This window comes from Arvicanthis niloticus, chromosome 13, assembly GCF_011762505.2.
Source record: "Arvicanthis niloticus isolate mArvNil1 chromosome 13, mArvNil1.pat.X, whole genome shotgun sequence".
NCBI classification, from domain to species: domain Eukaryota; kingdom Metazoa; phylum Chordata; class Mammalia; order Rodentia; family Muridae; genus Arvicanthis; species Arvicanthis niloticus.
In genome coordinates, this window is record NC_047670.1 from 35,080,090 (window position 1) to 35,101,030 (window position 20,941).

The window sequence follows — 20,941 nt, forward strand, 5'->3', positions numbered from 1 at the left end:
GGAAACTCATCTGGGCAAAGAGCATTAGTATCTCAGTATTAGTATTTTGACCAATAGGCAGTTGAGGGCTGGAAATAACCAATAGGTTATTTCTCCTTATGGTAACCGTTTGGAGGTATAGTGGCTTCACACTGCTCTGGAGAGATGTCACACAGGACCGAGAAGCTGATCTTTCCTGAGAAGCTATTGCCTTCTGGGTAACATAACATCTGCTTTCTGCCCTTCTCTGCCCCACATTCCTCCCGTTTGCGCTTGCTGTCCCACCCTCCCTTCCCACCATGGTAGCAAGGAAATTTATCCATCTGATTTTTAGAAGACTAGAGCTATAGGACTGTCTTTTAAGTGGTTGAATTTTTACCCCTGTGTGCAACTTACCTAACCTAATGAGGATGTGTGGTGAAGTGGGCAAACATAGAAAGGGGGGGTGGGGGATGGGCAGGAAGAGGTGACCTTAAAGTAGGATCTAGAAGTCTGGCTATAGTCGGAGAAAACAGTGTTGATAAAAGAAGAAACAACAGAGAGCGGGAGAGATGGCTCAGTGGTTAAGGATGCTTATTGCTTTCGCAGAGAACGCGCGGCTTGGATTCCAGCTCCCCTTTATACCTTCACGTCTAGGAAATCTGATACCCTCTTCTGACCTCTAGGGGCGCTAGTCATGCACGTGACGCACATACTTATATGAAGACAAAACACGTGTACACGTAGAAATACATTTTTAAAAAATTTAAAAGTTGAAACAATATAAAGCAAACATATTGAATTGAAGTAGCATGCTGTAATCAGGGAATAAACCTGCTTTTTGAAAACCTAGCAGAAGAGGGTGTCTTGAAATCTGATTACTGTCACACGGGGGCTGACACAGGCTGCGTTATCCTCTCTCTCGGAAACAAACCTTCCAGTGAGAAGGGGTAAGAAAAAAGACAGTTGAAGATGTTGGAGTTTGTGCTGGGGCGGCGGCTCAGTAAACTGTTTACCTTGCAGTCGTGGCAACCTGTTTAGCTCCGCCACCTCTCAGGCTTTACAAAGTTGGACACGTGGTGGGTGCTTGAAAGCTTAGTACAAGAGAGTCTAAGACATTTGAGTATTAGATGTATAATAATTATTAATTTTATTATTATACAAATAATTATTATGTAGACTCTAGTACATCTGAGTCTGTGGGACTCACTGGCAAGCCAGCCTAGCCTCCTTGGTGAGTTCCAAGTCCCAGTGAGAGATTGTCTCGAAAGCTAAGATGGAGGGTTACAGAGATGGCTCAGCTATTAACAGCACTTAATGCTTTTGCAGAGAACTTGGGTTTGGTTTCCAGCTCTAAACTAGACTCCGTTCTCACTGCTTTACATGCATTGGTTTGCATGTCACACCAACCTTTTGAGACAGATACTGGCGTTGTTCCCATTTTGCAGAGGAGGAATCTGAGACCTAACGTTGAACGTCTCCTGCCCTAGCTAAATGTCAAACTGAGGATAGGAATTGAAGGCTTATAATCATTTATACCTTCATAACTCTTCTGACCTCGGCCCAAGCAAGTGGACACGGCTTCCGACGAAAAGACTGACCTCACATCTTCAGGACTGATTTTAGACCGGGGTCAAAGTCTGGGGTTCTCACTTTCATGCCAATTGTCATGGCTTTATTCTCCACAGCAGTGTTCTTCCTTGGCACCATTGGGAGTCAGAAAATTTGTTGTTTGGAGAGCTGTCCTGTGAGTTGTAGGTCAGCATCCACTAAAAGCCAATCTCACCTTCTTTATTTTTTATTTTTTTTTGTGTGTGTGTGATACTATCTCATGGTGCCCAGGCTTAACCTGAATTTACTGTGTAGCCAGGGATGACCTTAAATTCACGATCCATGTGTGCCATCAAGACAGGCTTGTTTTCTCTGTTTCAACAACAGAATGTCTTCAGACATTGTGAAATATGCCCCAGGAACAAACCTGTGAAGAAATACTGATCTAGAGAGCACTGTGGTCTCTTAGGATCCTACTAATAATTGTCACCATGATGACACAGCTCAGATATGTTTCCTTGGGTATATTCCCACCGTATCATGTCACTATTTGCTCATTGTAGGTGTGTCTAGTTTCTCATATCAGTAATAAATAGACAGTACCAGCTTGTACCAGCTACTAGGTTTTCATGCAATGTGCAGTAAATCTTTAACTTTGTGGCTTACTAATGAACCAAACAGCCGGCTTCTTATTGTTCTAGAATCCAGTGGCCACACCAGAAGCAAGAACATTTGGCAATTATAGCTTATCAAGAAGCTTAAAGTGTCATCAATTGCTGTAAATACTTAAGGCAGCATGTTTCTGCTCTGACTTGATATGTGGACATATCAAGGTTTTGTTGTTGTTGGTTCTATGTAAACATAGGACAGATTATAAACTAGGTTCATTCAGTCTATTTGAATGTTCATAGATTTTTAAAGGAAAGCAACATCTCTCTCTCTCTCTCTTTCTCTCTCTCTCTCTCTCTCTCTCTCTCTCTCTCTCTCTCTCTCTCTGTGTGTGTGTGTGTGTGTGTATACATCCAGTTGAATTGCTAAAAGAAGCAGCCAATCTTCGTAGCATGCTTATTATTCCTGAATTGAGATGTGGAGGCAGAAGGATCAGCTGTTCAAAGCTAGCTTCAGCTATGGGAGGCTCTGCCAAAAATAAATCACAAATTATCTCTCAGTTGGGCTTCTGTTCTATAAACACTGAATTAGGTCAGCAGTAGCATCTCTCTGTTTGTTTTGTTTTCTTGACACAACATCTCATTGTGTAACCCAAGCTTGTTCAAACCCATAATCCTCCTGGCGCAGCCTCTTAAGTTGTATGGTTATAGGCATGCACCACCACATGTGGCTATTTTTTCATTTTTTTTTTTTCACGAACCATTGCCTTTCGTGATATCTCCTGTTTAATTCCCTGGCAGCAAAAAGTCCTTTCATAGATGGTTCTGATCTACCCCAGCATTAATGTTCAGCAGAAAAAGCATCCTCGCCTGGGAGTCCTTTAATGAGCCTTATCTCCTTGCTCTAGCATCTTGTATCCGCTCCTATATTATACTCCACAGTCTATTAAGTCATGCACCGAGATTCTCCATCCTACTTGCTCCATGCCCTACCTAAATGCTTAACGCAGTGCTTGGCACATTCAAACTATTTGGTCCACATTTGCTGACAAGAACTATATCTATTCATTAAGTTGATATTCCTTAGCCGAATCTCATTTCTAGACTCAGGAGTCAGTATTTTCCAGCAAAGAAGAATCCGTTTTTAATATTCTTTTTATTGCTGGCCTGTGAGGCTTGGGGTTAGCACAGAAGTCTGAGCTAGAGCTTTTTGTTATCTTTCCCCTATTTCTAGAATAAGATATTTCCCTTTATCCCTAAATATAATAAATGTGCTTCTTTTACACTTCGAAGTCAATCATGTGTTTCACACCAATGTCTCCAATGGAGTCTTTGAAATGGCCTTGATCCTTAGCCTCTTCACAGGATGGGTAGGACTTGTGGGCCTGAAAGAGCCACACACACGCTTTAGATTTAGAGATTCGAAGTCCTGTCACATAGAAGTCACACTTGTGGATCCTCTGAGTGACTTCTGTGTGTCCATGGAAACCTTCCTTGTTCAAGCTTGACATGCCCTGCTGTCCCTGAGGTCTTGTCCTGTCATACTGATGTCCCAGAACACAGTGAAAGGCTGTCACTTCAATTCAGTCTCATCCTTTATCTCCTGTGCAGAAAACAGGTCTTAGTTCAGATTAAACCAGCCCATCACTTGGGTTTAACCATCATTTGATGATGATGATGATGGCCACACATGACTATTTGCATGCACAAGAAAATAAATCTGCTGCTGCATCTTCTGGGGCTGACATAATTTTCCTTGTGTCCTTACCCCACAGAATAATAGAGGTGAATGTGCAAGTGTGTGTGTGTGTGTGTGTGTGTGTGTGTGTGTGTGTGTGTGACTTAATTCTACTAACTGATAGATGGAATTTGGCCTCTCTGTGTGTGCTGTCATCTCTCTGGGGCAGTGACTTCTGCTGGGAAGTTTTGGGATGCCTGGGATGCTGTGAAGGCTTCTTGATCTTCCCTGCTTCCTCTCAAGATCCGGCATGGGAGCTAAGAGAATTCTGAAAACTGCCTGTTAGCCAAGCACAGCTTTCAACGTGACTAATTGGCTAAGACTCAAAAACTGTTTCAATTTCAGGGTTCATGTTGAACCCTGGATTTCTGTATAATAACTTGTATTTTCTCAAAGAAAATATAGGTATCTCTGGAGTTTTAAATTAATTTTAACTGATTTTTTTTTTTTTGCCTCCCTGAGCACATTTCCCCTAGGTATACGATTCAAAAGACTTTCCATATTAAAAAATGAAGAAAAAGAAAAGAATAAAAATTAGTGTGTACTATGGTTTTATAGTTTCTTAAAAGATGTAGTCATCCATTAAACCTACAGAAAAGACAATTTCACATTTCTGTGAACTGAGGAGCAACTATTTCCACAGCCAAGGTGCAGCCACCGACATTTTCTCAGAGTCAATCGTAGCCATAGCCAATGCCTTTCCCTATCTGTCACTCAGATCTCATTTAGAGAGGTTACAGGACCATCCTGCTCGTCCTCACCTTGATGTCCCATCACAGTTCATGCTTGCAAACAACCTGGTATTTCTTGTTCAGTGGTGCAGAGTTCCTTGTTGCTAACCATGTAAACTGGGAGTGGCACAATGTAGAAGGAAACAAGATCTATTCCAGCCAAGTCCTAGGCTGCGACTGAGCATCCTAACAAGCCAGAAAGACCAAAGAGACAAACTCCTAAGAAAAACACAAATGCAGCCTTGTTGGCTCAGAAGTGTATACATTTATGACTTATGAGTCTCCTGATTGCTGTCAAAGGATGGGAAGAATATTTCCTTGGTCTTCAGAGAGTGTTGAAGCTATTCACTTTTTATACTAGGGGACTCAGACTGTGTTGATTGTCTTGCACATCTGAATGAAGTATTATAGTTGCCCAAGCATAATATTTATTATTATTATATTATATGATAAATTTGATCATTGTATCTGATCAGCAGAATCATTGGCTTAGAGAATTAGAATTGGATATTATTAATCTTTGTCCAATCTCATTCATCTTAGAAATTCATGTAACAAATGCTTGTTGAGGACCTAAGGCTTAAAGATTTTTGTAAGTAGTTGCTAACCCTTCCTACACATCAGAACTCGTGGAGATACTTTATAAATAGGCAGTACCTGGTTTCCAACTCCAGGGATTCTAACATATTCCCTCTGGTTTGACGCCTGATTGATCTGAATACTGGTATTGAAAAACAAAGCAAAACAAAACAAACTTCTCAAGTGCTTCTAGTGTTATCAGGACTGTGTCTCCGTTTAGAAATAGTATCCACACTTTAAAATTCTGTGTTTCCTTCCCTCAACATTATCTACATATTTAAATTACCTAATTTGCTGGAGAAATGGGAACAGATGAGAGGAGAGGAACTTTCCAGAGACCTCTTACTGTCATGGCTTTCAACATTTTGTCTCTTCTGTCTCCATTTTTCCAAGCCAGTATGGTGGCTCACACCCACAACCTCAGCACTTGAGAAACTGAGGCAAAAGGATTGCTGCAAGTTCAAAGTCAACCCTGGAACACAGAACCAAAAGAAGATTAAAACAAACAAGCAAAAACTTCAGAACATTGATTCATTTTCAGATGGACTTTACTCTTCATCATAGACACTGAAAATATTTTCAACTAAGAATAGCTTGAGCTTTACAGCTGGCTGGCTTGTCTTGTGGTCCTGTGGATGGGGAGCTTACTTAACGGTGTGAAGGGGGACCTTGAGACGGGACTGACTTCAGCTGGATCACTGCCCAGTGAGCCCAAGTGACATGCTTTTGAAAGCATAATCAACAGCATTTGGTGTTATTAACTACTGAAGATGAATTCGAAAGACTGCCAGGCCCATTAGAATGAGTTAGATAAGAAGCAATAGGCAGAAGACACCAGAGGTTTCAAATGTGGAAACGTTGTATGAGATCAGCCCCTGGTGGCCACCTTCAGTACTGCAATTGTCTTCCTTTGAGGTGGAGGCCTTTTGGGTTGAATCTTCCTTTCCACATCAGATGGTGACTGTTTGGAACACAAACTAACTCCAGATTAGACACGGAGTATTCTATATTTATACATAGTATGGAGTATTGGAGTTTTTTAGAAGGCTGTGTGGAAGAGCGCCTATCTGCTTCTCTCTAAAATAAGCTGTATTTCCTCACTTGCTTGCCATCATTTGCAAAGGAAACAGCCCAGAAACTGCTTTTCTTTTTCTTTTTGAGACAGGGTCTCCTTGTTAGCTCAGCCTCGGCTTGAACTCACCATGTAGCTCAAGCTGGCCTAGAATTTTCAGCAATCCTCTGTCTCAGGCTGGAATTACAAATGTGAATCACAATGCACTCACTATCTACAGACACTCCATCATGCAAAAGGCACGTCCTGTATTACTCTACTCTTTCCTCCCTCTCCAATGTCCATTTGGTTTCTTTAGAATTCCATTCAGGAGACTGGAGAGATGGCTCAGTGGTTAAGAGCACTGACTGTTCTTCTAGAGGTCCTGAGGTCAATTCCCAGGAATCACATGGCGGCTCACCACCATCTGAAATGGGATCCGATGCCCTCTTCTGGTGTGTCTGAAGCTTTTCAGGCAGAGGAATAGAGATGAGCATTTTACACCCCAAAGCCCTAAAGGAGTAAACGGTAAGACACATAAAAGGCATTGCAACTGTGTTAGTATTTCTGAAGAGGGTACACAGGAGAAGGTGGCTGGCTGGGATGATCGTCTAGATGACATTGTCTGCCCTTTTGTTAAAGACAGAGGTTGAAGCATTTCTCCACTTCAGCATAGGAGTTTGGTGATTTCCACCATGAGCAGCCATCAGAGCAGAGGGTAGTAAGAAGTGGGTGGGGCTCTGTTCCATGTGTCCTAGAAAGGTAGCCTTTGCCCAGCTCCACAGGCTGGTGTGGGAAATGCTGAGGGCTTCTCAAAGTTTCAAGAGACTCCTCTAGATTTTCATGAGAATTCTGTTCTATGTTTCCATCCATCCAGTGTTTATTGAGTGCCTGAGCTAATGTAAGCTTGAACAGCAAGGAGACGAAAGCCTGAGACTTTGGGAAGCTTTGATCTAACAAATATGATGATTTAAAACAATGATATTGCTTATTGACCATATTAGATGGCAATATGTTTCCATCCCCTTTTACAGAGGAAAAAAAAATGCAGTGTGTTGGGTGGCAGAGGGCTGGAGATGTGTTATAATTCTGAACAAGATGTCAGGCAAGGCTCAGCTGTGACATAGCTTCATTCACTCAATGCATGTATTACTAAGCACTTACGCAGGAAGACTAACTCGAGGTACTGAAAAGAGACTTCGGAATGAAACAAAGCCCTCTAGAGTGAGACAGACAACACACAGTCACCAAACGGCTAGCCAGTGATTCCTTGCAATGAAGAACATAAGCTGAGGCAATTCGTAAGGGACACAGAGCCTCCTGCTCCAAAGTATGGGAAAGGCGGCAGAGAAATTAGCCAGGACAAAAGCATAGAGGTATGATCAAGCAAATCTAAATGTGTGGGGTGACGAACCAGTCCTTGGAACAGAGTCAAGCCTGTCTGAAATAAACCCAGGCCGAGGACAAGCCCAGGAAAAGTGTGAAATTTAAAATGCATACAGTTTCCTTCTTTTTGTTTAGAAACTATTTTCTGACCCCATTTAATCTCTGAGCGTTTCTTTTTCTTTCAAATCACTCATTTGTTCCTCCCATATTAATGCTAAGAAAGGATTATTCCTCCAAAGGGTATTTGCATTCAGAACTGGGAGACTGTGGTCATATAAATTTATATACATCACTTGTTTGGGTATGGGAATATGTTGTTGAAAGAGTATAGCAATATCTTACTGCTCCTGTGACAAACCACCATGTTCCAAGCTCGATGTTAATTTATTATCTTACAGTCAAGGAGACCAGAAATTCAAATGTCTTGGTAGGAGTGTTTTCTGAGGTTTGGGGAGGAATCTGTTTCCATTTTCAGGTCCTAGTAGCTTCCCACAGCCTTGGCTGTTGTCCCAAACCACTGAAGTCCACTTCCATCAGTCACCTGTTTCCCTGGTTAAGGGCCCTAGGCTCACCCTATACCGTTTAGATAGCCCTAGATAATTTCCCTATCTCAAGGGCATCTTAACCACATTGCCATGAAGAAAGCACTTCTAGGTTCTGGACATGGGAATCACTGTGAGCCATAGCTCTTCCTGTCGTAGGGCATGCTAATGTGGGCTGTGAGTGGGGCTATCCACCAGCTCCTTAGCTAAAAGTTGCTACTTCTCATTGTCTCTGTTGCAGTTCGGGGGATAAAACAGTTGGACAGTTTTTCTAAAGAGTAGATTGTCAGGCCAGATACAGTGTTACAGTGTCACTTGCCTGTAATCCTAATACAGATAAAGTCAGGAGGAACAGAGTTCAGCTACACAATGAGTTCAAGGCCAGCCTGAGCTGCTTGAGGTCATCATCACATTTTGAGAACAAGCTCAGGCTGCTCAAGCCGGACGCTGATTAACTTTCTTTAATCTGATCGAGTATAGTTGGCTGAGAAGGCAGCACGTGACATTTGCATGTCTGAAGCTATTGTTTACCCAGAGGGTGTCTTTGCAAGGTTGCTTGTGGGATGGGTCTTGCAACAACACTCTGTAGTTTCTGATCTCTCTAGAATTTGAAAGACAGAGACTGGAGTCAGGAATTTTTTAAAAAATGGGATTTGTTGTTTTCCAAAGAGGTTCAGGAAATCCATTTGGTAGTTGTTTTTCCTTTCTGATGGTGGGGAGGGGAGGAACAGTCTTGTTGCTGGAGTTTCCACACAGCAGGTCCTGGACTTTGTGGGTTAGTTGATGAATGACCTTCCTAGCCACCTTGAGGGAAATGGAGGCAGTTCAGTCCTTCCACGAGCATCTTGTATTTTTATACGTCAAACTGTTACCAGTTCCCACTTTGAAGGAATTGCCATCTGTCTTCTTCCTGTCCACATAGCTTTGACCTAATGCTATTTCCTCCTTCAAATATCTGCTTTCGAGGGCTACATCCTGAGAGCCTTCATAAGTGACCACGGTAAGATTTTCAAAGGTCTCTACTGACTTAGCAGCCACCCATTCACCGTTACTTGTCTCTGTTGAGTTCAAATTAGATTTACTATTTGAAATACAAAAAGGATGAATAGGTTCATGTAAGGTTAACTGTGACTAGCAGCCGAAATAAAGATTTGTAGGGATTTAAACATGAGGATGTATTTAATTTTCTTGTTACTTACATTATACAAGGTAAAAAAAGATTTTGAAGAACACTGTTCGTTCCACATGCAGAATTATGAAAAATGTAGGAGGGCTTTATTTCACTAACTCTAAATGAACTTTCCTAAACTGGAGTAGGAGACAGAATATTCCTATGAAGGTTGTTCCTGAGGAATTCAACGGATGGTCCTAGTAAACAGCCTTGGGCTGGGCCTGGACAGTTGGCTCAGCAGCTAAAATCACTTGCTACTTTTATTTAGCTCCCAGGTGGAGGCTAACAGCTGTCTGAAATCCAATTTCCGGGCACCTGATATCAGATGCCCTCTTCTGGCCTCTCAAGGCACAGGCACACAGGTGGTGCACACACACATACATGCAGACAAAACACTCATACATAAAATAATGAACGGTAAAAACCAGTGGGCTCTGTCATACTGAGTGACCTTATAACCCTGCCAACTTCACTTTCTTCTTCTGACAGGGCTAGTAGCTGTAGCAATAGTTCCTAAATGTTGAGAGATAACAATCTATTGCAAGGCACAGGATTGACACTTAGTAGGCAGATCATACCTTTGAATACTGTTGCATTATTGGCTGTTGCATTATTGGGGTTCTCAACATTTAGCTATGTTGAGGAGGACCTCAACAGGATATGAAGCTATTGCAATCGGATAACCAGGCCAGTACACGTACATAAGAGCAGTGTGTACCCTAACAGTTTCAAATAATTAGATATAATAGTATGCCTCGGACTTGCCAGTTGTTGAGGTATGGATTAGGCGTCTTAAATGTTTTCGGTTCGTATCAGTGGTGTATAACAAAACATGACTTAAAGACACTGTTTTACAATGAAAACTAGACAAAGAAACACTGAAGTTGTGTCTTGCAGTTAAATGAGCTTGCTTAGGAAATAAAATACACTCTGGAAGAAACCCTTCCCAAAGACTTCAGGAGAGCTGTAGGGATACCATCCTAGTTCAATGTTTATAAAGGGATTGAAGCTAGTTAAAATTTCTGCACCTCAAATCCCTACATTATAAGAATTTGGATCTTGGAAGGAGTCCAACGTTCTTCATCCCCAGGATACAGCCAATGCTTGGAAGGGATGACGCCGCTAGGGACTCTAGGCCAATGGCTGGGGCCCAGGTATACTCGGTGTTCTCCGGGACCCTGTCTTGTTCGGGACGGTGGCTAGAGTGGTTCTTCCATTAGCAGCGCTTTTGCTCAGACAACCGACCGCCGTGCCTTTAACCGTCTGTCCAGAGCCACCGGAGGCACACAATCGGGAAACTGAGTCACATAAACTGAGCGGCGCAGATTAGGGAGTCTCTGTTATCCTAGGGCGCAGGCGCAGCTGGCGGAGCTCCGGAGGGTCTCTGCGTCCCGCCTTCCTCGCGCCGCTCGACCACGTGCAGGGGGCGGAGCTCCACTTTCCGCCGTAGGCCAGTGAGCGGAAGTGACGTCGGCCCAGAGCCATTTCCGGCAGGCCGAAACTAGGAAGAAACTTGGAGCTGCTGAGGCACGGGTCGTAGTCGCCGCCACCGTGCCCCGTGGCCCGCGCCGCGCGGACCTGTGGAGGCCTGGCCATGGGGCGGCGCCGTGCTTGTGCGGCCTAGACGTGCGGGCTCCGCTGACTGGCCGGGCGCTCGCGGGCGGCAGGCGGCGTGGAAGCCGCGGCCACCGCGGGCCTGGGCTCCGGCATCATGAACATCGACGTTGAGTTCCACATCCGGCACAATTATCCCTGGAGCAAGTTGCCAACTAACGTGAAACAGGTATGGCTCCGCCCCGCTTCACTGTCGCCTGACCTACGGACCGTCGGGGGCTTGGGAAAACTGGGTGTGCGCTGTCTCCCGAGAAGGCTGGAGGGATGTCCCCCGGACTCACCTAGGACCTCGGCCCGCAGACTCTATAAGCCAGGCGCCTGCGATCTAAAATAAAGCCCCCGGGCCCCAAAACTTAAGAGCGGTGGGAGAAGGCAGTACAAGGCGACAGTTCAAACGCACCTCCTCTGTAGCGCATCTGGGGGTTAGGTTGCCCGTTTTGAGTTGCATGTGTAACTGAAAGCATTTAAAGGTGGCCCTGGGAGACCAATAAAAGTTACTTAAGATGAGGAACGAAGACCCTCCACCATCGGGGAGAGGGAAGAGTAAGTCTCCAGAGCTGTGAACAATCACCAGAGTTCGGAGATGTGTTTCGATCCATTTGGAAATGTTGGCTGAATGCGTGAGGGTGGTAGCTGTTGAGGCTGGCAGGGTAGTCAGGGCTGATTTGGAAGGGTATGTGTGCTTTGTGTTGTCGGACTTCGTCCTTTAGACAGGCTGAGTTTATAAAGGATGTGTCAACCGGAGCATGACCTGAGGGTTTGTTTGTTTGTTTGTTTTTAATCTAATGAATGGTGGTTTTGCTCAGTAGCACTTACTGAGCACCTACTAGTTGTTGTGCCTGAGTTTGGATGCAGATAGTTTGCAGCACGTAGACAAGGATCCCGTGTTCACAGAAAGTCTGTTTTATCCGAAACAGAGTAAATGGACTGATGAAAGTACAGAACAGGACTGGTGGTTTGAACTCTTAGGAAGGCCTTGTTGTGTGTGCTACCTATCCCGTGTATGTGTGCCACATCCAAGGCACAGGTTCGCTGCCCGACGTTTCTCGTTCAGTTCTGCTCATTTCTGCTTTCTCTTGGTGATGGGCAGCAGGTATATTTTTGGAATGTATGGACTGTTGGTGGCAATGGTTTTATGAGTCTTGTGATTTACTTTGGGTCCTAGTTCTAGGGAATGAGTTAAGGGTCTGGTGGGCGTCACATGACAAAACACTTTTAAGACACCAGAACCCTAGATAATAGCAAGGTGTGTTTCAGGGGCAAGGGTTTTTAGGATGTCAAAGATGTCCAGTTTCTGTTTCTGAAACTTGAAGAAAAAAAAAAAAAAAGCAAGTCTAAATCCTCGGGAATAAGTTCCTCTTAAGTTTGAATGAGGTTGGCAGTTTTTGTTCTTTAGACAAATATGTTCTGAGACATATTTGAAGACACGTAGGCTAAGTCGTCCTTTATTTTCTTTTTAAATAGCTTATACCCAACTTAAATAATTGATTCTATTAGTATTGGCAAAAGCCTCCTCAAACTTAATTGTTGTTACTAAGTATAACCATAGGATAGTGCTAAAACTTAAGTTCAAGTTTAAATTGGTTAGGTTTTGAATGTGAAACCACCGAAAGGCCCAGTTCTGAGTTCGGCTAAGTGTGGCCTTTGTTTGTATACTTGTTTCTGCAGACCTTCTCCAGGCTTACCATGGTTTTCTGAAGTTAAGGTCCACTTTAGATGACATCATTGTTCTGTCTGGTTTCTCATCCTCTCCACACTGCCTTGTAGTGTGGACAGAGACGCTGAGGCAAGCCCAGCCCTCTCACTGTCTGCCGCTGTCTGTAACTCCCCAGTTCCAGAGTTGCTACCCTCAGCTGTGTTCATAGCCGTCACCCTGCGCTGTCACCCCTCACACACCACAGCCATCACCCTGCACTGTCACCCCTCACCACAGCCATCACCCTGCGCTGTCACCCCTCATGCACCTCAGCCATGTTGTCCCTGCGCTGTCACCCCTCATGCACCTCAGCCATGTTGTCCCTGCGCTGTCACCCCTCATGCACCTCAGCCATGTTGTCCCTGCACTGCCACCTCTCACACACCCCATCATGCTGCCTTTACTGCTTAGACTCTGAGTTAGGTTTTGCGCCCTGAGCATCTGCGTACATTGTTTTTTTAGTAGCTGTTTGTCAGAGGTAATGAGGCATTGGTTTGAGGTAATTCCTAAAAGGCTATAAAAATCACAACTTTATTACAAATGGGGATTTCCTTATGGTATGGAAAGAATTTTCAGGATTTTTCTGTAATTTCCTAATATTAGGCATTCATTGTTTGACAGGTGTAGGAAGAATATGTCTTTTGGTATTGTAAATACTAAGTATGTTGATATGACTTCTAGTAAGTTTTGGTAGGCTTAATTCGGAACTGACTCATTTCCCAGTTCTGAAAAGCTGGAGGAAGGAGACTTGGATTAAAAAAAAAAAAAATCTTACAAGCTACTAGTTCTCCTCCCCGCCATACCATGGTGGATAAGATGAGGAAAAAACTGGTTTGTTCTATGGGTCACATCAGACTCTAGAAGGTACATTAAAAAGCTGTAGATGGGGGCTGAGCATGTACAGAGCTTTGGGAGAAAAAAATGTAGGTCAGGCCATTGCTTTCAGGAATTTTCTATAGTTTACTAATATCAGGCAGTCATTGTTTAATATAAATGTATAGTTCTTTCATTTAAAGTGAAAGTCTATGGTGGATCAATTTTTAAGATGTGGTTATGTTTATTTACCTATCTATATTTATTTTCTAGACAAGTACCTGCTGGGATGTCTACATTGGGGCTCTTAGGCACCTTGGGGGTAGGAAGTTTGCTTTTGGGCCTGTGTGCTGCACGGGGAGACTCTGTAAGCTAGTGTTCATCCCACATCGCCTGTTCCAGTTTCTCTTCTGTGAAGCCTGGCCGCACAGCCACATCCGGCCGGCCTTCTTGTGTGCAGCCCTCAGTGAAATGGCCGGCTCCCTGCTCTGTTATCTGGGGCAGTAGTGGTAATAAATGATGGGAGATTTGGAGAAGGGTAGAGAGTCAAATGTATCTGTTCAGCAACTGCTTGAGGGAAAAATCAAACATTCGCTGTAGTTTTAGGGATTTTTGAGCTCTAACATGTATCGGCTGATGTGGCCGATCACATGCTCCACACCTAGTCCTAGAGCTCACATGGTAATAGAGTTCACGTTCTCCAGTATACAGTATACAGATAAATAACACAAACTTAAAGACTTACTTTGACTGGAAGACCAAAGCCTCAAGTTTGGAACTTGCTGTGGTTGCAGCAGGATGGCATGATTGTGTACAGTGCATGTGTGTTTCCTGAAAGAGACTCTGACCTGGGAGAACAGCTGTGGGAGCCTTGACAGATGTGCTGACGTTCTGAAGCCCTCAGTGATCTTCCTTACTGACAGGAGCGGTGCTGCTGTACAGAGGGCGTTGGGGTAGTGTCTCCACAGTGCACACTTGGGATGTTACCGGTGGAAATAGCTCGTGCATACCTGTGCTGGCTGAGCACGGCCGTCCCTGTCACAGCTCATCCATCCAGGCATCTAAGCATCCATCTATCCATTTCACTTAAATTTGGGATATTCTGGAAGGAAAGTAAATCATTGTAGAAAGGCAAACTGCAGAGAAACATGAGGGATCTTGTTTAATATCATAGTAGTAAAGTTCACATAATAAAACTTAACTTGTTACTTATTCAGTTCTGAGCATTAGAGATGCCAAGGTAAAATAGGGGTCTTCTTTATTTTTTAATTTTATGGTAAAAATAGTACCATCTAGAAACTGTGTAATAGCCATGTGCAATTTCTTTCAGAGTCTTGGAAACTCACAGCGAGAATATGAAAAACAGGTTGTTTTGTACAGTATCCGCAATCAGTTGCGCTACAGAAATAACCTAGGTAAGTAGAGACGTTTTTCTACTGGGATGGAGCTGACTCTCTGTCTTTTCACTTTTATAAATCTCTCTTAGATCAGTATGTTCTGCACAGATCTGAAATTTCTCCATGTACGGACTTTAAGAACCTTCAGATTACTTCGTTCCACCTAATAGCAGTTCATATTGTGGAGTTTTCTTTATAAGTGTGATGAAAATTCCTTTTTAGAGTACTTTTTATAGGTCCATTTTTCCTATAAATGTCTTACTCTTAACTTGATGAACTCTTTATCTGAGTGAGGGAATGTGCCAGAGAAGAAAAAGGACGCGAGTGCTTGATCATTTCCAGACGTAGGTTTTATTTTGTCACCATAACTTTCCTGAGTTCTGTAACTTTAATGAAAACTCTAGAATAACTAGAATAAGTCTTAAGTATAGTTAGTTCTGGCAGTATTCTTTTCCTCCCTCCCTACAGATAAAAAAGTACTACTTTTTTGTCAAACTAGTTTGGTTATTTTCTGTCAATGATATGTGTTACTTTGCTTTTAAGCATTAATACTCTGGAGAATTTCTATACAGGTATTTTCCATTGAATTCAGAAAGCTTTTTAAATTTAAAAAATACAACATGGTGAGTAGCAAGGGAGATAGTTCAGTTTGGTAAAGTGCTTACCATGTGGGCACCTGAATACAGTATTCAATACCTACATTAGAAAGATAAATATGGTAGCAGGTGTCTAATTTTTGCCCTGGGGTGGCAGAGACAAGCAGATCCTGGTGCCTCCCTGACTTGCTTGCTTAAGAAATCCTGTCAGTAGAGGGTCTGTGAGATAGATGGGCTCTGTGAGTAAAGGCAGTTGTTGCTGGGCCTCACTACCTGAGTTCAATCCCTAGGAGCTACCCAGTGGAGAGAGAAAACTAGTCTCTCACGTTACCCTTCACTGCATATGTACACACACATTTAAGTGAACGCAGTGAATATGCTGAGCAGTGCTGGAGGAGTGGGGCCTCCTCCTCCACATGAATGGACAGACAAATAAGGAGGCCTGGCAGAATGGGCCTGTGATTTCAGCTGCTTGGGAGGCTGACTTGGGAGAATTGCAAGTTCAAAGCTGTCTAGCCTATAGAGTAAATTCACAACTAGTTCTGTTATAGCTCAGTGGTGGCCGCATGCCCTGGCTTCAGTCTGTAACACATAAAACAAAAACAAAATCAGAAAATGCTTTTTAAAAGTTTTCTTTGAAAACTAGTCTGGTCTGGTTATCTTATGAAGTGATGTGGTCAAGGGTGGTAAGACTTACAGCTTATATATGTTGATTTTATACTTTTTTCTTGTTTTAGTAAGAATTCTTTTCTCTATTTGTATGTCTTATTAAGTTTCACTTATACTATGAAGACTCACATTTGTGTGTGAGATAGAATTGTTGCTTTGTTCCAACAGTTGATTGTTCTTGTTTGTATATGCTTCAAAGCTAAAAGGTATGCATTTCATGCTGTGTTTATAGTGAAGCAGTAGGAAACCTGAGAAACCTGGACATTTTCCTATTTTTGCAGTTAAGCATGTCAAGAAAGATGAACGCAAATACTACGAGGAACTGCTGAAGTACAGTCGTGATCACCTCATGTTGTACCCTTACCACTTATCCGACATCATGGTGAAGGGCCTGAGGATAACTCCGTTCTCATACTATACTGGGATCATGGAGGTTAGTTTCTAGTGTGAGGGAACCATTAACAGTGGGGTGGGACTCCAAGCCAGGAACACTTTACAGCAGACCGCCAGCCTACCCGCTCTGAGCTATTGTGGATGTTGTCTGTCCAGTTAGTGTGTGAAAGGAATGCTGGTCACGAGGTAGCTGAGGCACACTTGTGCATGAGCCGGCCATTATTGATGCTTGGTGTTGGAAAGGTGGCTGCTTGTATTCTCTGTTCTTGAAGGTGCTGTTTACCTTTTGTGCAGTTAGGATACTAATCATTTATTTATACCAGCAGTTATTACAGCTGCTGCTTGTAATATGTAAGATTGAAGCTGTGGGTTTCAGGCTTCAACAGTAAGTAAGGGAAACGAGTGTATGTAACTGTTCATCCTGTGTAAATAATGGTGATGCACATCCAGTGTTGTATAGTACACATCTCAGGAAAGAGACACACACAAGAGCGTCCATTTTCCTGTTAGTTGCTGTAATTATTAATTCTTAACTTTATTCTAAAGCTAGTTTGTATTTGTTTCTTGTTGAATAACTTTAATAGTAATTTTATACTGTTTTGTCAAGTAGATTGGCATTAATATCTAGTATTTGTTCACTGTTTATATTCGAGTCCTGCTATCTTGGGCTCTCTAGACACTGAAAGAGCAGAGAAAAGCATATACTTGGGAAGTCTAAGCGCCAGCAGTAGCAGGGAAGCTAGTACAGTTTGTGGTGTGCCCAGTGCCCTTGACTTCAAGCTCCCGTCCTTAGCTCTGGAAGCCACTTTTCTGTGGGAACTTGTGTAGTCTGTTTCTGAAGTGCTCTGTTTGCAGCTGATAGTTGCAGGTAGCTGATGAAGAACCAGGGTGGTGGAACAGGGTGGAGCTGGTCAGCTCCTTTCTTTTGTCTCTGATTCTTTCTCTGGTGTCCACAGGGTTAGGGTATATATAATTTGGTGTCCACAGGGTTAGGGTGTATATAATTTGGTGTCCACAGGGTTAGGGTGTATATAATTTGGTGTCCACAGGGTTAGGGTGTATATAATTTGGTGTCCACAGGGTTAGGGTGTATATAATTTGGTGTCCACAGGGTTAGGGTGTATATAATTTTTACATTTTTTTATATTTGCTAGCTTTCATTACAATTACATTCACATACTCACTGTTCTGAAGGTTTTGTTTTTAAATGATTGCGTAGAAGATGGGTCTTACCTAACAATGAATAGTATTATTGGAGAAGATTGGTGTTGAAAAAGCCAGTCCTAAGTCAGATGTGATACTGAGATAGGAACAAAGGCTTGGAAGTAATTAGAATCATTGTTGGTAATGTGTATTTTGGATACACACCAATGGAGTTGACACATTCTCTCAGGGTAAGGATGAAGGATTGGCTAAGAAGTGTTGAAAATCTAGAACTCTGCACTCTAATGGAGAGTTGAGGGCAACTGTCTGTGATTCACAGACCCAAAAGTTTATCCTTCTTTTACTGGGTTGTTGCCATGGCTTACTTAGTACCACAGTGGTGCATGCACATTTAGGGTGTCAGGTATGATCCACTGTTTCCCGTAATGATAAATACATGTTCTGTTTGGCCGGAGTACTGTATACATATACTCTTTTTCATCTAAGGAAAGCTACATTTCAGATTTTGTTTTCTTTCTTTTTCAAAGGACATCATGAACAGTGAGAAAAGTTACGACTCATTGCCTAATTTTACTGCTGCTGACTGTGAGTATCCAGTTGTGGAGGAGTAACATTTAGATTTTGTCTTTGTGTATGAATACATTAGGATTGTGTGTTTGTGACCTGAAATAAGTATCAATGGGTATTTTATTACATAATAAAAATCAGATTGAGATTGGGAAGAATAATTTAGAGTCAGAAATTTAGGCCTAACCTTCATTCTAGAGCAGCAAGTCTCAAGCCATGGGTTGTGACCCATTTGGGATCAAATTACAGATATTTACATTATGATTCATAATACTAGCAAAATTAAAGTTATGGAGTAGAAACAAAATAGTTTTATAGTTGGGGGTCCCCGCAACCCGAGCAGCTTTATTAAAAGGACGCAGCACTTGGAAGGTTGAGAGTCACTGCTCTAGTGACAGTTCTTGCTGTTGTCTGGGCTGTGTGTCTGCTGATGGAAGGAGGAAACCTGTGCACAGGATTCTTAGCTTACGGTAGCACGTGGAGTGCCACACACATGCTCTGCTGTGTTTCACCATGCTTATCTAAGTGAAGTTTACATGCAGCATGTCGTGGAGTTCTGTGTATAAGAAGCTTCTGCTGAAAAGCATAGTTTTACTTCTCAAACCCGGGAGGACTTCTGCTTTTTCAGCATGACTGACCTCTTTAGCATTGTCAAAAGTAGTAAGTTCAATTCGTCTTCCAAAGTTGAGGTTTCATCTGTATTGTGTGACGAATTCTGTTTAATTTGATATTGATGGGCCATATCAGTCAGTTACTAAAAGAATAGAAACTGGGAATTTTCCCTAATGTCATTGAGCATAGTATACTCACATTTCAAAATGTATTAAAGGAAAGGCTTGCTTTCAGGTCTGCGGCTTCTTGGCATAGGAAGAAACCAGTACATTGACCTGATGAATCAGTGTAGATCTTCAAAAGTAAGTTGTCCCCTCTCACTTTACGGCCTCTTTGTCAGAACTGGATTATAACCAGAGTTTGGTTTAAAGTTCTAGGAATAACAGACTCTAACAGGAACCAGATAATGCGTGTATGTATCTTAGGAGTAGTGAGCAGATCTTCAGTGTTCACCAGGTTATAGCTTAAGTGATTAATGAGTTACAGCTTATAATATTTATTTTTGGAAGTTAACTTTTCTTTGCTTATCTTTTTATTTGGATAATTTAGCCCCAGAATTGACTTAGTGAGTGAAATAAGTACACATTTTCAAGTACAGGTTTTTAACCTTTTGGAGGGGTTGGGTTTTTTTGTTTGTTTTTTTTTGTTGTTGTTTTTTTGTTTTTTTGTTTTTGTTTTTGGTTTTGGTTTTTCGAGACAGGGTTTCTCTGTATAGCCTTGGCTGTCCTGGAATTCACTCTGTAGACCAGGCTGGCCTTGAACTCAGAAATCCACCTGCCTCTGCCTCCCAAGTGCTGGGATTAAAGGCGTGTGCCACCACTGCCCGGCCAGGTTTTTAACCTTTTGGGTTTTATTTGAACTGTTTCTGGATTAACATCTATGTTTAGTAATTTATTTTAAAATAAGAAAGAATGATTCTATACTGTATGACTAGTTATCATTTTAAACATGAAAATTTGAGAAGATGTAGCCTATTGTAATGTGATATGTAATATGATGATAGAAGACAGTGGTAATCTGTGTTGGCTGCAGGTCCTTAAGTATTGTATTGTTGCAGAAATTCTTCAGAAGGAAAACTGCCCGTGATCTTCTACCAGTGAAGCCAGTGGAAATTGCCATCGAGGCGTGGTGGGTGGTGCAGGCTGGATATATCACAGAGGATGATATCAAGGTAGAGATCCTTATAGGCTAAAACCCGAGGAAAAGGAAAAATTAAAACCAGAATTTTTGTTTTTTAACTTAAAGTTTTTAATTATCTCACACAGTGTTCTCAGAAGTAACTGTTGCATGTAGTTTGTTTGCACTGCTTTATGCTCCTGGCTGGACGCATGCACATACCCGTCCAGGAGCTGTCTTGGATCCACAGATGAAACACACACACTGGCTTATTTTTAATATGCTTTTTAGCTCAATGGCCAGACACTTGTATTGTAAGCCTCCTGTGGCTAACGCGCCCTCATCTTCATTCCCAGCTCAACACCCTAAATCTGCCCTCAACGTAGTTGCTCAGTTACCTCTGTGAGGCCTGTTGGTCTTGCTCCCCAGATGCTTTCGGGCCACTTTCCCTTTCTGCTCACATTTGGAAGAGCTCCTCTGTAGCTCTGAGTCATCTGTCCAGTCTTTCTCCCCCAGGTATCTCTGTTCTCTTCCTCTCTCCTAGCCTTCAGGAACCTAGAAGTCCTGCCTCTTTATTCTTCCCAGCCATTGGCCACAGGCATCTTTGTTGATAGATCAAAAACCAATGGAGGCGAGGACCTTCAGCATCAGTAAACAGATTTCCAATCAAAGCATCAGAACCACCTCCCTACAAGTAACATTTGATTTTCCAGTAGAAAATCAAGCCAATTCAAATGATCTTAATAGGTTAGTAGGTGGAGTTTACAACACCCTTTTTAATGGTGCAGGAGACATGATTTGGTTTATGTATAGTAATCTGGGGTCTTAATTAGTGGTCTCAGTGTGCAGTGTTATGATGTCACACTTAGTAGCCATAGTAATATGGCTAATATTTCTAAACACTGACTGTGTGTACATGTGCCATGCACTGACATAACTGTTAAGACTCATGGCAACCTTTGCGCCCAGTTCACAGATGAGGAAAGTAA

At 42.5% G+C, this 20,941-nt stretch overlaps 1 protein-coding gene across 1 annotated transcript in view; it reads left to right on the forward strand.

The window, feature by feature from the left end:
* The first annotated feature begins 10,787 nt into the window (after positions 1–10,787).
* Fam91a1 (family with sequence similarity 91 member A1) overlaps positions 10,788–20,941 on the forward strand; it is a 39,298-nt gene continuing 29,144 nt past the window's right edge. The window contains exons 1-6 of the mRNA XM_034516492.2: positions 10,788–11,098; positions 14,769–14,853; positions 16,382–16,533; positions 18,185–18,242; positions 19,071–19,138; positions 19,894–20,007. Coding sequence (XP_034372383.1) covers positions 11,027–11,098; positions 14,769–14,853; positions 16,382–16,533; positions 18,185–18,242; positions 19,071–19,138; positions 19,894–20,007 — 549 coding nt within the window. The 5' untranslated portion in view covers positions 10,788–11,026. The remainder of the gene's footprint in view (positions 11,099–14,768; positions 14,854–16,381; positions 16,534–18,184; positions 18,243–19,070; positions 19,139–19,893; positions 20,008–20,941) is intronic.